The sequence below is a fragment of the Cibotium barometz genome, chromosome 52 (assembly GCF_041138505.1).
Source record: "Cibotium barometz isolate CiBa-2024 chromosome 52, ASM4113850v1, whole genome shotgun sequence".
Lineage (NCBI taxonomy): Eukaryota > Viridiplantae > Streptophyta > Polypodiopsida > Cyatheales > Cibotiaceae > Cibotium > Cibotium barometz.
The window spans coordinates 1,177,392-1,193,346 of NC_141097.1; the positions used below are offsets into that span (position 1 = coordinate 1,177,392).

At 40.2% G+C, this 15,955-nt stretch overlaps 1 protein-coding gene across 4 annotated transcripts; it reads right to left on the bottom strand.

The window, feature by feature from the left end:
- Positions 1–11,465: 11,465 nt before the first annotated feature.
- Positions 11,466–14,462, bottom strand: LOC147608658 (putative E3 ubiquitin-protein ligase XBAT31). 4 transcript variants are annotated; one of them, XM_086788348.1, is made up of 8 exons: positions 13,423–14,462; positions 13,256–13,318; positions 13,064–13,135; positions 12,854–12,975; positions 12,618–12,764; positions 12,431–12,541; positions 12,047–12,359; positions 11,466–11,962 (listed from the first exon to the last, which is right to left on the bottom strand). In XM_086788348.1, the coding sequence occupies exons 1-8, from the start codon at positions 13,600–13,602 to the stop codon at positions 11,702–11,704; spliced, it is 1,269 nt and encodes a 422-aa protein (XP_086644474.1). In that variant the 5' UTR covers positions 13,603–14,462; the 3' UTR covers positions 11,466–11,701. The 4 variants fall into 4 exon arrangements, with proteins under 4 accessions (XP_086644474.1, XP_086644473.1, XP_086644476.1 ...); XM_086788347.1 differs by having other exon boundaries at positions 11,466–11,968; positions 13,423–14,395; XM_086788350.1 differs by having other exon boundaries at positions 12,053–12,359; positions 13,423–13,937.
- Between the last annotated feature and the right edge of the window lie 1,493 nt (positions 14,463–15,955).

The window sequence follows — 15,955 nt, forward strand, 5'->3', positions numbered from 1 at the left end:
TAATCATGTATAGTTTTTCCATCTTGCACATGTGAGGACTTCCAAAAGCGAGTTCGTGAGGGAAAATGATACATGCCCTTCAAACACCTTTACTTTGTATACATGCATGAGCTGGGCTTAGATGTGGATCACCAAAAGTTTATTCACCAAGAAGTCTTAGCTAAAAGGGACTACGTCAAGCCTTGTAGCTAGTAGTTTGAAAAATTTAGATTTGTATTTGCTACTTTTTGGTGCTTTGCACATTAATAATAGCTATTTTTGGTGCTGTGCTGCACAATCAACATTCAACATTCAACATATTTTGTTGTATTTATATACTCCCTTTGGAGTATTTTATTTTTTTGGGTAACTAGCGATGTATAATTTGTGGTTGATCGGGCTTTAATAGAGTAATCCAATTTAGAATTTATAATTCTTATTGCAAGCAGTTCTAGTAAATGTAAGGATTTAAATTTTGAGTGATTTAACTAGTATCCTCTTCCATCCTATTTTCATATAGAAATATAAGGTGCTTTGAGTTTGGTTTTTTGGATATTGATGAATTTTGTTTTCCCCCATTGCTCGTCATGCTCGCCACTTTATGCTTGTAAAATGGTCTTCTACCATAAAGAGTATGCTGGGTTGTTAGGGTTTAGGATTAGATAACATAGAGCATGCATAGACCATACTCTATGCATGCATATGTTTTACTCTATGCAAACATAATGAGCTATGGATAGACCATACTCTATGCATGCATATTGTTTACTCTATGCATGCATATTTTTTACTCTATACATGCATAATGAGCTATGGATAGACCATACTCTATGCATGCATATGTTTTACTCTATGCATGCATAAAGAAATATACATAAATATACATACTTTATGCAAGCTCTATGCATGCATAGAGCTTTCATACTTTATGACTTATTGCTCATGCATCAGGGGATTATGCATAAGGCTCATATGCATAAGGTCCTTATGGCTCATGCATAAGGGGATTATGAATAAGGTTCATATGCATAAGGTCCTTATGAAAACTTCATAAGCCTTATGCCCCTCTTATGCATAAGGATATCTTCACTTGTAAGAAAACCACTAATGCTTATATCAATGGATATCTTAACACTTGTAAGAAAAATACTAATGCTTATACCAATGATAAAAATTTAAAAAAATCAAATAGCGTTGCTTTCCTCTTTACTTTTAGTTTTGAATAGAACAATGCCTCTCTCTCCTGCCTCACTATTTCTTTCTTGCTCTTGCCCATCCTTCTCTCACCTCTCCATTCCAAATTCACTATTTCTCTCTTTCTCTTGCCCATCCTTCCCTCACCTCTTCCGCCTCACGATTTCTCTCTTTCTCTTTCCCATCCCTCCCTCACCTCTCCATTCCTGAGCTATTATTTCTAGATCTAGTAAGATTTGCTTTGTTAATATTCTCTAAAATGTTACGAATTTCCTTTAGCTTTTTTTACTAAATTGCGTGTTGTTTTTTTTTTGTTTTGCGCGCTCCTCTTCCCCCTTTTCTCCCTTATTCTTCTCTTCTTGCAAGTAAGTAAGATCTTTGATTTGTTAATATTTTCTAAATTTTTATGAATTTTCTTAAGTTTTTTTAATAGATTGGGTGTTGGTTGCTTTTTTGTTTTGTAGGCTCCTCTTCTCCCTCATTCTTTCTCATAGTCTCTTCTTGCAAGTAGGTAAGAGCTTAAGGGTTAGTATTTTTGTTTTTTAAATTTACTTTTATAGTTTTATGACTCACATTAGTGAATTACTTTACAGCTTTAGATTGGTTGTCTTTTTTGAGCATTAGATCTTCTCAATGAACTCGAGGTAAGATTTTTTGCTATTTATGCTTTTCTTGTTTTCACCCTGGGGTGCTGGGTTTTAGGAATAGAGACAGAGTATGATCTATGCATGCTCTATACATGCATAAACTATACTCTTTACATATGCTTAGAGCTTACATACGCTACACAAATAAAGAGAGTGAGATTTATGCATGCATACTCTATGCATGCATAAATCTATGCATGTGTAAAGAGAGCAAGCTTTATGAATGAATACTCTATCCATGTATAAAGAGAGCAAACTTTATGCATGCATACTCTTCTATGAATACCTAAAGAGCATGCATACTTTATGTATATAAGATCTATGCATGCATAGAGCATACATACTCTAGCATTGGTCTCATGATTGCTTCATTTTCTTGTATTAAGTCATTTTTTTCTTTTGCCATTAGCTGTTCTCAACAAACTTGAGTTAAGATCTTTTGCTATTTATTCTTTTGTTGTTTATACCCTTAGGTGCTAGGGTTTAGGATTAGAGAGAAAGCGCATGCTTGGAGCATTCTCTATGCATGCATAAAGCATTCTCTTTGCATGCTTAGAGCTTGCATACTCTATGCATGCATAAAGAGAATGAGGTTTATGCATAGAGCATAAAGAGTATGTATGCTCTAACTCCATTCATAAAAAGTATGCTGGGATGCTCGGGTCTAGGATTAGAGAGCATATTTTTTACTCTATGTATAAAGAGTATGCTGGGGTGCTCTAACTCCATGTATAAAAAGTATGCTGGGGTGCTCGAACTCTATGTGCAAAGAGTATACTGGGGTGCTAGGGTTTAGGAATAGAGAACATAGAGCATGCATAGACCATACTCTATACATGCATATATTTTACTCTATGCATGCATAAAGAAATATGGATACTCTATGCATGTATACTTTATGGCTTATGGCTTAGGCATAAGGGGCTCATGCATGCATAGAACTTGCATACTTTATAGATTTTGGCTTAGGTATAAGGAGTTTATGTATAAGGCTTATGGCTTAGGCATAAGCATTATGCATGCATAGAGTTGCATACTTTATGGCTTATGGCTTAGACATAAGGGGCTTATGCATATATTTTACTCTATGCATGCATAGAGTTTGCATACTTTATGGATTATGGCTCAGGCATGAGGGGCTTATGCATATATGGCATAAGGGGCTTACGGCATAAGGTCCTTATGGAATAAGGGGATTATGCAAAGGCTCGTATGTATAAGGTCCTTATGCATAAGCCATAAGCTTTATGCATAAGCCTAGATTATGTATACTATTGGTATACATATGCCTTATGGCATCAGTTCATTTTGGCATAAGGGGCTTGTACATAAGGCTCATATGCATAAGCCATAAGCCTTATGCATAAGGCTTATGGATTATGCATAAGATTGGTATACATAAGCCTCATGGCATAAGTTCCTTACAGCATAAGGAGTTTATACATAAGACTTATGCATAAGCCATGAGCCTTACGCATAAGACCCTCTTATGCATAAGGAGTTTATACATAAGACTTATGCATAAGCCATGAGCCTTATGCATAAGACTTATGCATAAGACCCTCTTATGCATAAGCCATGAGCCTTATGCATAAGATCATGGCTTATGCATAAGACCCCCTTATGCATAAGGCTCATATGCATAAGTTCCTTATGCATAATCCCCACTTATGCATAAGGATATATCGATGCTGGTAATAACAATAATGATGCTTATTCTCACTCACATGCGAAAATTTAAAAAACCTGAATAGAGCCCGAATAGCATCGCTTTCCTCTTTACGTTTAGTTTTGATCAGAATAAAGCCTCTCTCTCTCGCCCATCCTTCCTTCACCTCTTGCCCATCCCTCCCTCACCTCTCCATTCTAGATCTACTATTTCAAGATCTACTAAGATTTTCTTTGTTAATATTTTTTAAAATTTTATAAATTTTTTTAAGGATTTTTTTACTAAATTGGGTGTTGGTTTTTTCTATTTTGCAGCCTTCTCTTTCCCCTCTTCCTCCCTCATTTTTGTGTCGCGATTTCTTCTTGCAAGTAGGCAAGAGCTTTTCTTTGTAAATTTTTTTCAAAATTTGATGAATGTTTTACTAAATTGGGTGTTGTTGATGTTTTTTTTAAATTTAAAGGCTCCTCTTCCCCCTCTTCTTCCTCATTCTTTCTAACACTCTCTTCTTGCAAGAAGGTAAGAGCTTTAGGGTTTTAGGATTAGTTTTTATTTATTTTTAGGGTTTTTTTCTATTGAGTTTTAAAGCTTAATGACTCCAATTAGTGAATTACTTTATAGCTTTAGGTGTGCTGCCATTTTTGAGCCATTAGCTCTTCAAAAAACTCAAGGTAAGCTCTTTCTCTATTTATGTGTTTCTTGTTTGCACCCTTGGGTGGTGGGGTTTAGGAATGGAGAGAGAGAGAGAGAGAGAGAGCATGATCTATGCATGCATAAAGCATACTCTTTATGCATGCTTAGAGTTTACATACTCTATGCATGCATAAAGAGAGCGAGCTTTATTTATGCATACTCTATGCATGTATAAAGAGAGAAAGATTTATGCATGCATACTCTGTTCATGTATAAAGAAAGAGTGCTTTTTCATGCATACTTTATGTAAACAAGATCTATGCATTCAAAGAGCATAGAGCATGCATAGTCTAGCATTAGTCTCATGATTACTTCATTTTCTTGTATTGTAGATCTTTCACCTTTTTTGAGCCACTATCTCTTCTCAACAAACTGCAGGTAAGCTCTTTTTTCTATTTATGTTTTTTTTATCTGCACCCTTGGGTGCTAGGGTTTAAGATTAGAGAGAAAGCATGCGTAGAGAATTCTCTATGCATACATAGAGCATACTCTTTATAAATGCTTAGAGCTTGCATACTATATGCATGCATAAAGAGAATGTGCTTTATGCTATAAAGAGTATGTATGAATATGCTGGGGTGCTAGGGTTTAGGATTAGAGATTACAAAACATAGAGTATGCAACACAAAGCTTGCATACTTTATAGTTTATGGCTCATGCACAATAAGGGGATTATGCATAAGGCTTATGGCATAAGGGGCTTATCCATGAAGCTCATATTCATAAGGTCCTTATGTATAAGCCATAAGCCTTATGCATAATCTTGGATTACACATAAGCCTTATGTGTGTACGAGGCTTAGGCCTAAGAGCCTTATGCATAAATCCTATACAACAGAGCCTTATTCAATCATAAGACTTATGCCTTATGCATAATATTAGTATTCATAAGATTATTATGGCATACACCTTTTTCATAAGAGCCTTATAGCGTAAGGGGCTTATGCATAAGGCTCATATGCGTAAGGTCCTTATGCATAAGCCCCTCTTATGTATAAGCGCCTTATGCATAAGGCTTATGGCTTATGCATAAGATCAATACACATAAGCCTTATGCATAAGAGTCTTATGCATATTCCTAAAGACCATGAACCCCAACACTCAAGGGTACAAACAAAAGAAGCATAAATAACAAAAACACGTGTGTAAGAGATTTAAGCCTTATGCATAAGAGCTCTTGTTATGATTCCTAAATTTTTTATCAAAATTTACAATTAGGTTCATCTATACCATGTCTACATTCTGGTAAACTTCTGTTTGGTTTTCTGTTTGGTTTGGACAAATACTCAATGAGATATAACTAATTTCTCATGTCACCTCGATAGTTCCCTTTCTCCTCTTATTCTTTTCTACATTGAAATCCCATATTAATGTTCTACATCATTGAAATACTCTCCTACAGGTCTGACTAGTTTAATATAATTATTTATATAGGTAAGAAGATTTAACTTATCCAAGTTATAAACATAAGTTTTTGAACATTTGATTATTTGTATGGTCATGGAAAACAAGCTTTGACATTGTTTATTCTGTTTGTTTTGAATTTCGGTTAAGGTTTAGTAAGGAGTTTCCCTTTCTACCTTATGTTTTGATTATTTTAATCAATATTTTTGATTAAGAGTCCTTTGATGTTTACTTTAATGTTAAGTTCTAGGTCTAAAAAGTTTGGCAAAACTACTTTTGAAGGTGAGATGATTTTATTTTTGATAAAAATTTGAGTCTTTCTCAAATTATAAGTTTCATCTTATTCATTTTTTTCTTATATTTTAGACTTCGTTTACTATGTGTTAGTAGATTGACTTTTAGTGTTTGGTTTATGATTGTAGATGTCTCATACATAGAAGAAAATAAGCAACATACATATTGTGGAGATTATTAATAGGAGAGATAATGAAGGGAGATAGATTAAGGAGCTCTACAGTTAGTTCGAATGGGTATTGATGTATCTTATCAAGGATCTTTTCGAGTGAAGCCTAAGGACAAAGGAGATCATTGGAAGGGAATAACAATAGCCTTTTAAAGATGAGAAACTGAGAGTGGAAATATGATAACCAAAGTACTTATTCAACACATGTATATACACGAGGATATCTGCTTACATCCTTCCAAAAACAGATTTCTAGACACAAGCCTAGTGGTAAGTATATGATTTTATTTTGGTCTAGAATATGATTACTGTTAGGTTTTAATGTGAGTCTTGAGTGTCAAAATTCCTAATATTGGATTGATCATGGGTGATTAGAAACATAGATTAAGCATAAACTAAGGTGGATTGAAACACACCAAGAAAGCCATAACTAGAGACAAAGAGAGTGCACACTCAACAATACTCTATTGCCATATGTTGTTATGAATCATACAAATGAAAGGCTTCTAATATAGATAGCCATTAATCCAATCTCCTTTACACATCATCATACCATGTGGTAGCTCCTTTTCTACATTCTTTTATATGGGTCTCACCATTCACACACTCAACCAAATAACCCAAGCTTTAGTTTACATTACACATTTCAATACCCCTCCTCAATGTAAGCTTAGGTGTGTGGAATAATAATCTGTCAATTTGACCAACTCATCTCTCACCCCCAACAATTTGGCATCTCCAATCTTAACACTCCCCTTCAATGCAAATTGGAGTGTTCAACAAGTGTGTGTATGTGTATCTTGCCAGCCTAGACACCTCAAGTCCATTTCAAGCACCATTTTTCTCGGGCGAAACCACCCAAGTCCTTTTTAGACACCCATGTTCTCGAGAGAAGAAACCAACCCATAAAGTGCGATGCCCATGCATGCACAACTCAACACACACCACAAATACATCCATTTCAAGCAGCCATAGACTCAGGCAAGGGACCCTCATAATATGGGTGACAAAAAATAGAACCATTTTATGCCATGTGCAAGGGCAAGGAACCCACAAAATCATGAGGTCAAAAAATTATTTCCATGGCTCATTTTCCTCAAACTAATATTTGCCCACTATTTCAGGGTTGTGGAGGGATACAAATCCATTTCACACAAGAAATTGCAATTAAGCATACATGTTACAAAGCATGTGAATGAGGGAATCCATTTCTAGTGGCGCAAATATACCCTTAATAGCATTAAGGTTTTTATGCCCTAAAAAAAACAAACATAATTTTGTAATTTTTGTCGGTCTTTTGCCGAACTGCCATCACCATGATTGCGCACCAAAATCCAGGCCCACATTATGTGCCAGAGCCTGACATAAGGTCTCGTGATCGAGTCTTACTTACAGGCTTTTCTGAACGATCCATCTGCTTCCGGGTCTTCGTCTTCTCCACGGTGCCCTGCACCTCCATTTCACCATCACCTCTACAAGAAGTCATTTCACCATCACCTCTACAAGAAGTCATTTCAGCTTCACATTTTTCCCCACGCAGGCCTCCTGCCTGCAATTCACACCCGCCATAGCTGGCTGCTGCACGCGTTCTCCAATTTTGAGTACACGAGCTGCTTAATACACATCAACCCCTCTATTTCCTTCGATCTCTTTGAGAGAAGGTTATATTCTCTACTGTCTGCTCTCTATAATGTGCTGATCTTTTTCCCACAGTTCTCAAAACAACTCCATTACTCATAAAGTTGCCTTCTGTCCTGCGGATGGTTTGGGACCTTAATGTCATCTCCTCTACGCACGTAGTGGTGGAGGCTGCTGTCAACTTTGTGATTGCTTGGTCTTAAGCTCGCTAGTGTGGGAGCTTGCTCATCTATGCAAGCTTCTCTGGTGCATACACTAATTGTTGGGCCTCACCTACCATCAATGTACCACAACCTTTAGCTCCTGTTCACTACCCTACATGTTGGCTGCCAGAAGTTTGAGACATTTTCCATTTCTCTATTATAATAGAGTTACTGATGTGCCATATCTTCAATAATGTTTTGCTCCTCCATTCATACCTACCATGTTCTCTTGAACAAAGGCTCCTTATGATGCAGCTTCTCCATGCTACAATCATGTCTTTAATTTGCCTCAATGAGCCTCCCATTTGAGGTTTATATAGCCATCATTATGGCTATTGTGAGTATCGGGGTCTGGTTCGAGACCACCTAGTTAGCTATGGAGGAGATGTGACTAATGCAGCCCAATGCGATAAACCAACGGACGAATGTTGAGCTACCGTCTGCCTAAGTGTGGGGAGATTGAGCATGAATGTAAGTAGGTTAGTATCTATGGCTATTCAAATTCCAAACAAACTATCACATCCAGACAGGAATAATGTAACACACAATTGAATGCAACACAGATAGAGATGAATAGATAGAATGCAATAATAGAGATGAATAGATAGAATGCAATAGTGAGACGAGACCCAATCCATTCCTGAATATTATGCTACAATGCCTTAAAAGAACTTTTCCCATGAACTGCTCTCTCAACTCTCCCGTGTCCCTATTCGGTGTTGTTCCTCTCCTTAGAGCTTGAGTAGACTCGACATGTATCTCTATCCTAGACAGTGATACACCCTCTTCTATAGGCTCATCCGGGTAGTCCTCTATCCCCTTATTTGACTAATCTCTCTTTTTTCATTACAACCACTAGTACTACCTGTTCATCAACAAGAAGCTGTTACAGATTTGTTACAAAATAAGAAGACCCGGTTTGTTGCACAACGGTTAGTCCAACAGTAATTTGAGCGGCGGCCAAACGGGCTGGTTGGCCCTGCCAGCACCTGCTGACGATCACGGTAGATACTACGCTAGCAACGAAGCCCACAATTGCGGTTTGAATTTTATTTTCCCTAAATTTCAACTTAGTCTGGATCCTCCCGTCTAGATTCCTTACGGCCTGTTCCAGCCACCTTCTTCTAGTAACTCCTCCACTGGCAATGCCCCCTTAGATGAACTTGATAGGGAGATTGGGGGCATACCATGGCTTGTAATCTCTCTTCCAGGTGCTTACCCAGGTGTGCCCAATCTTGGTCCTTTCATCGACTTTGCGTCATCGACTTTGCGGAACTACACTTTGATGGGCGTTGCGTCTGGATGCCTCGCCCTTGCCCTGTGCATTACTTTCACTCCATTCTTGTAGCGAAGGATTATTGTATAACACTTCAACCCATGCCACTTTGGTTTCTGCCTTTGCCACTTTCACCATTCCGTAAGCTTTTCTCAACATACAGTATGGCTAGTGGGTGAGGTTTATCATCTCCACCACAAAGCACACTTACTTCTGAGGCCCTCATCTGTTGTGCATATTATCTTAAATTTATTAGCCGTCCCCTCCAATGGGCCAGACTCCTTAATTAGGTCAACATCCTCGGCTGGCTTGACCACAGCCCCCCTTCAGCCACATAGAGGGGGTTGAATATCCTTTTCTCACCTGATGGGAGCATTATGGTGTTGGATTTATGCAACTGCTCTAGCTGTTGTGCTGCCTTGTAGTCGTGTTGGAGCTCCTCCCAAGGTAGCTCCACAAACTCCTTCAACCCCATCTTCTCTAGCCATTGGGCATGCTTGTCCATTTTCTTATACAGGGTGGATGAGAGGAGGTCAAATTCCACCATTTTCTCGGCATCAGTTGCACTAGGGTTGAGGGACAGTAGGTGAGGGTGGAAGCAAAGCTTAGAGAATAGGGTAGCAAGAACTTTTTGCACAATGATTTTCAAATTAGGCTTTCGAGACAGACATGTAGCCGGCCATTATCATGGTGCACGCCTCCCATGGGTACGGCCATAACTACTGGACATCTCCATAATTTTCCCAAATCGCTTTCACAATCTGGCCATAAGTGCCTGTGGCACCTTTTGAGAGGTCCTTAATGGCTGGGCTAGGAATAGGCAATGGTGACACGACATGCAAACCATGTGAGGGCAACCAATGTAATGTGTGAGTATGTTTTTGAATTTGGGGATGAGAACCCTAAATCTATGTATAAAATGTTGAGTCATACATTGTAGTGTAAACCCTTAATGAAAATCTAACAAGTGGAGTTGGATAAGCTTCTCTCTCTCTCTCTCTCTCTCTCTTCTAAGAATTACTGCTCAACACATACACTCATGAAAGCTCTAGGGTTTGCCTCCTGCTGCTGCCTTTTTGGAGTTCTCAACATGGTACCTAAAGCCGGAGCAGGAGGTCCAAGGTAAAATCCTATCAAGGGAGCTCGTGAGTGCAGGACAAGGAGGTGTTGTTGGTGAAGCAGAAGGTCTGAAGCTGGAAGTGTGGAGTGAGGCGCTGATTTTAGGAAAAGCCACAAGCTCTGTGCATAGCAGGTCTCAGCAAGCAAATGAAGCAATGATGCGATTAAGCTTACGCGTAGGGAGGTGAAGCGTAGCTAGTGAGGCGCTAACTTGCGCGCTGAGCTATAACTTTACGCGCACCCCTGTTGCAGCAAGAACATAGTGTGCAAGTCCACGTATGTAACCTACAAGTAGAGTGCCAAAACAACAGCAAGTGGAGCAAGCGTAGTAGGGCGTGTTGACCTACGTAGCTGAGGTAGGGGCTCGTGGGAAGGCTGAGGGGGAGGCCCATGTGGTAGCAGCCTATAAGGCGGTTGAGGAAACGTAGCAAAAGCAACAAACCTTCAGCAGTGCATAGCTTCAGCAGAAAGCAGCCAGCATGCATCCTCTGCAAGCAGTCTGCATAGGAAAAATTTGTGAGAAGCACGTGCAAAAAGGAGAGAATATTAATGAGGTGTTTTGTAGCCGTGTGATTTTTTCAGTGTTGGTTGTTAAAGAGGTGCAATTGTTGTGCATCCTTCCTCTCTTTCTACAATCCTAATCAACAGACAACACATTCAATTCGAGTGTAATAAGTCATGATGAAGGAGCTCTCACTAAGGAGCATTAAGCCGTTTGATGGAGAGGGTTTCCGCACATGGCACACATAGATCAAGTACTTGTTGATGTACAAGGGATTGCGGCCTTATGTAAAAGGCATGAAGCAGATTAACATCAGTGATACGGATGAAGTAGATGCAGATGAGTAGGCGACGACTATCATAGCTTTGAATATACACCCTAAGCTTATTCACTTGGTTGCAGGGGATATGTCCTTAAAGGCGGAATGGGATGAGTTGGAGTGGCTGTATGAAGCAAGATCCAAGCACTCTCGGATTGCTCTCAAGGTCAAGTCATTTGGCCTACGTTTTTTTGAGGAGGATAAGCTTAGTGATTTCATTAGTGAGCTACATAGCATGAGAGAGAGTCCTCATACAAAAAAGCTTCAACGCACAATCGACATAGCTACTCTAACCTTGTCATTGTTACTACACAGCTCCTAGCAAGACTTACATAATATCATGCAAAGTGCACAAATCAAATATTACATTGAAATGCAATATACTATGAATATCCAATTACACAAATCAAATTTCTCAAAAATTTATGGTACTCGGACTCAAACGTGCAAATATTGCATTTCAAATGAAACTCAAAAATCTATGGTACTTCCTTCATCTCTTTGGGCTGGGGTCAGCGAGGGTGAAGTGATCATCACCACCGTCATCTCTTTGGGCTGGGGTCAGCGAGGGTCAAGTGATCATCACCACCGTCATCTCCTCATCTTGGTGAGCAACCCAGCTGCTGTGGTGACAGGGAGGATGGGTGATTTGGCAAAGTGAGGCGGGCAATGTCGCGGCGGCAGAAGGGGCAAGAGGGGGGCGAGGGGGTGCAGGAGGAGGAGTAAGGGTTGGGCTTGCTGTGGCAGCACAGAGACATGGTGCAGAGGGCACACATCTGATGCCCGCATTCATCCACCTCGATCATTCTGTAGAAGCTATCGAAGCAAATGCAGCAAGTCGTTCTAATACTCTCCGCTCTCTGCAACTTTGCAAGTAAATCGGCGGAGTTTAGGATCCCTAATTGCTCGATCTGCTAAAAATGGTTTTGGGGAAAACGGATTACCTCCACCTTTGGCGATTGGTCGGCCTCGTCAGCTTGAATACGATCCTCGTAATACCCTGTCTTCTGGTTGATCCTAGTGATCATGAGCTTAAGGGATCCTCGGCCTCTCCTCTTGGAAGGGGGCTGCAATGATTTGCTCGTCAGCTCGTTTGCCTGTGCGAGGGCAGCCTGCAGAATGCTCCTGGTCTCCGGCTCTAGCTCGCGCATGAACTTGAGCGGAGAGGGCCACACCATCGGCTCTGCTGCACTCGGGTTCAGGATCGCAGCGCACGCCAAGTTCCCACGCTGAGCGGCCACCACATAGGCAGTTTGCCTGCAATAGGTCTTATAATTAATTCATTAAGACTAGTGCCCCTTAATGTAACAAATTAGGACACTAATTACCCCATAAGATCCTTTTGCGTTCTATCAGCCCCCCACGCTAGAAGCTCCTGTACGCAATCCAAGGATCCACTTCTGGCAGCACAATGCAAGGGTGTGCTTCCATGTCCTGGGCTGCCAAGCAATGCTTAATTAGGTACTAATTAAGTCATGCTTAGTCGCCATTGAAGAAGGATGTGCGGGTATTTACCCATAGGTGGAGTTGCAGGTCACGGCGGTAACCAGTGCCCCGTTGTTGAGAAGAAGCCTCACGATCTCGGCATGACCAGCTCGAGCTGCCATGTGAAGAGGGATGGCGCCATTGTCGTCCCTTACATTCACAAACCTTGTGAATCCCCTGCCAATACATCGATGAGCTATGTAACATTAATTTTTAGTTAGAACATTAATCTTCGCGTGAAATAAACGGGCTCTTAATTATTTTACCAAGTGGTGCTTATAGGACCGTTCTGAGCGCCATCCAGGACCTTCGCAACACAATCATAATGGCCTCTTCGGCAAGCGATGTGTAGGCATGTACTGCCCTTCACGGAGTCGAACGCCAAGGCCTATCATCATATAAATATCTAATTTAGTAATTCATCATCGAATTTCGGCGATCATCTTATATCATGAATGCCTATTAACGAAACTCACATTAGCATCGTATTGTAGTAGCCGCTCCACGCACATAGAATTCCCCCCTTTACATGCAAACATCAACGGGGTCTGCAAGCAGATTATACACCAAGGCCGGGCAAAGACTAATAAGCCGGTTTTACCCAGATTTAACCCAAATCAACCTATTTAAAATCCAAGCTACTTCTCGTCACGGATGCAGGAACTCACCTGCCCGTCGCCTGTATTGCGCTTGTTAGAGTCCGCCCCACACTCTAGAAGAAGAGTGAGCACCTGCAAATGTGATAGATTTGGGGCTTAAAATTAACCTTAATTCATTCAATCCCCGCCACCACATGAATACTCTTCAGCAAATCTTGGTGCTTGATGAACCTTACATCAAGCTCGCCGTGTAATGCAGCGATTTGCAAAGGTGTTGTTTTCCTGCAGAGAGAGGCGTTGTTCACAACAGATTGCGACTGATCCTTCTCCACGATCCTCCTGATCGCTCCTAGATCGCCGTCCCTGATAGCATCGTAAAGCTGTTGCTGTTTGAATTTGCTATGTGAATGACCCATGCGGCCAAGCGGAGCACAGAACAGGTGCTGTTCTAAGGAATGAGATGTTCATGGCAGCAGCTACCGTTTATCATGGTAAGCAAAGGCATTTAAAACGTAACCTTGCCTAGAAGGAGATCAAGTCGTAAAATCTAATGGAAACCAGCTGCGAGACACGCAGCAGCTGGTTGGTCGATGCGTGTGAAATTCAGGTGAAGCCACCGTGATGGAGATGTTATTGGTCAAAGAAGAAAGTCTTCTCCAAGTTGCGCTCTGCAAAAAGCACCTGAACCTTGGGCACTGGGAGGCGTTAGGTGTAGGCAGAGGGGAGAATATAATAATCATGCAAGAGTTCCAGCACAAAAAAGCGAGAGGAGGAAAGAAGATTGAGGAAAGCTCGTGACTTAAAGTGGTGGTGGTGGTGGCCACATGACGACTTGAGGTGGTGGTGGCCACACCACCGGGCGTCGTTCAAAACAACCACTACTCGCCTCACCGCGCACAGGGAAACGGTCCCCGTTTAGAGTAGTTGATCAATTTCCTCCCAACTAACCATTCATGAGTTCCACTGTTCCGCCACCAAATCATCACATGGAGGCGGTCTGCATTTAGGGTTCATCAATTTCCTCCCTTCGACCAAACTTATTACTGGGCATTTGAACATATTTTGGACCTCTTACTAATAAAAGTAATTTGAATATATATATATATATATATATATATTTTGGCATTGGCCGTAGTCAGCCCCAGCAGCAACAGGGAAGCTACCAGGTGGGTTGATCGATGTCAACGACAGGAACACACAGGTGCCATTAGCTCACAAAAACGTCCTGCATGCTAAAAACCTTCACATTGTGGATGCGGATAGGGTGAACAAGATTACCATTGGAGCGACAGGAAAAGTATTTGAGCAAGATACCAAACAAAATTTTGACGCGTAAAGGTGCCCGAACACACGCTTTTTCCACTTGTTGTTGCAAGATGGCATGGAGAAAATATCCTTGCGGGGTCACCCTCCCAACCCATAATCAAGAGAAATGTGTACAGGACTTGAAAAGCATGGAAGAAGTGGCCAAGAGTCTATTCCGAATCTCACGTAACACGTTTGTTAACAGGACGCGTGGATACTAAAGGCCGCCCTCCCACGGCGAAAAAGCCTTTTTATCAACCAATCAAAATAAAGGCAGCTTTCGAAGACAACCTGTAATTTAAAATTCCAACCACTCAAAGAGAAATTTAATTTTCAACTCTCATGAAACTTTCATAAAAGAAGAGGATTGATTTTTCAGCGGGCTTTTTAAAGCATACACTTGAATAGCAAACCTACTTGAGTAACATGTAACCCTTCACAGTACAACCTCCACATTAAAAAAGATATTGTCACACGACCTTTACTAGACACTAAGAACAAGGAGAAGAATTCTTTTTTTCTAACATAAAAACAATTTTATACCAAAATAAATAAATGTGAAAGGTTGACAACAAAAGAGAGATCACTGTCGATACAAGATTGGGTTCAATCTCCCGTGGATGAGTGTGGCTTGTCGTACTATTTATCCATATTTATATGTATTAAAGCTTGCTTTTCCAAAAAGATAACTCCATTCAGCCATATTTATATGTATTAAAGCTTACTTTTTCAAAAAGACAACTCCAAAAAATAAAGCTTAAGAGCTTTTTGAGTTTTTGAGGGTACAAGTTCTTCCAAAAATATAGGAAGCTAAAATTATCAAGTCTTGGGCCTACCAAAAGTATAAATACTAATTGATATGTACAAAGATTTAAGATCTTAGCCTTCCCAAAAATATAATTTCTAAAAATATATAACCATACTAGGTATTCACATGTCTTCCAAAATATCTCATTGTGGTTGAACTCATGTTCCACTCGTGAGACGACTAACAAATAGTCTGCCACTCAAACATCCCCGATATCAAAATAATATTAGTCAGTGCGCAAATAGCCGATTAAACAAATTTATTATGACTATATCATATCGGTGCACACAATTGATTAATGTCGGTGTCTAGTCCTCAGGACCCGGCACTAACGTGGTTCTAGACCACCTAGTCGTCTCTTCTGGAGGGAGGAATCTTACACAAGTAGTCATTCTTGCGCTTTTGACCACCAAAAGCCTATTTGAAATTTTCTCGCTTTATGTCAACATGGTGTTTCTTCATATTCCTAGGATGAATACAAAGATATTTTTTACTTTGTAATCATGTGTAATGTTACTCTCTTTACAGCCATTATCAGATGCCACATTAGGACCTCAATGGAAGGCTTCTTGGGCCCTTTTATTTGGCAGTTTAAGGGAGTCAAACCTTTTCTCTTAAGAAGAAACGTTTTCTAATTAGAAGCTTCAAAACGGCTA